Source organism: Penaeus monodon, chromosome 33 (genome assembly GCF_015228065.2).
Source record: "Penaeus monodon isolate SGIC_2016 chromosome 33, NSTDA_Pmon_1, whole genome shotgun sequence".
Classification (NCBI taxonomy): domain Eukaryota; kingdom Metazoa; phylum Arthropoda; class Malacostraca; order Decapoda; family Penaeidae; genus Penaeus; species Penaeus monodon.
In genome coordinates, this window is record NC_051418.1 from 12,444,368 (window position 1) to 12,444,646 (window position 279).

The window sequence follows — 279 nt, forward strand, 5'->3', positions numbered from 1 at the left end:
CCCAGCTACCCCTTCCACCGATCCTCCTTCCCCCTCATCCCTCCCCCCGCAGATGCCACAGCAGCCGACGGCACTTACCCCGCTGGTTGGTGAAGAGATCATGGTATCCGTCCATGACCCGGTCCACTAAGCTCGCCATCTTCGGGTTATTTATCTGGAAAAGAAAGAAAAGAAAAGTTAGGAGGGAAAACTGCCGAGTGGGTGACTTATCATTTCTTAATTAATGGATGACTGAAAAAGACCGTACAAAATTGGTGGCTTTCCACAAATTCTCAGCGT

At 50.2% G+C, this 279-nt stretch overlaps 1 protein-coding gene across 1 annotated transcript in view; it reads right to left on the reverse strand.

The window, feature by feature from the left end:
- LOC119594049 (elongation of very long chain fatty acids protein-like) overlaps window positions 1-279 on the reverse strand; it is a gene marked incomplete in the record, with an annotated part of 45,869 nt that overhangs the window by 22,764 nt on the left and 22,826 nt on the right. Inside the window, 1 exon segment of the mRNA XM_037943083.1 lies at window positions 79-154. Within this exon segment, the coding sequence (XP_037799011.1) occupies window positions 79-139 (61 nt within the window).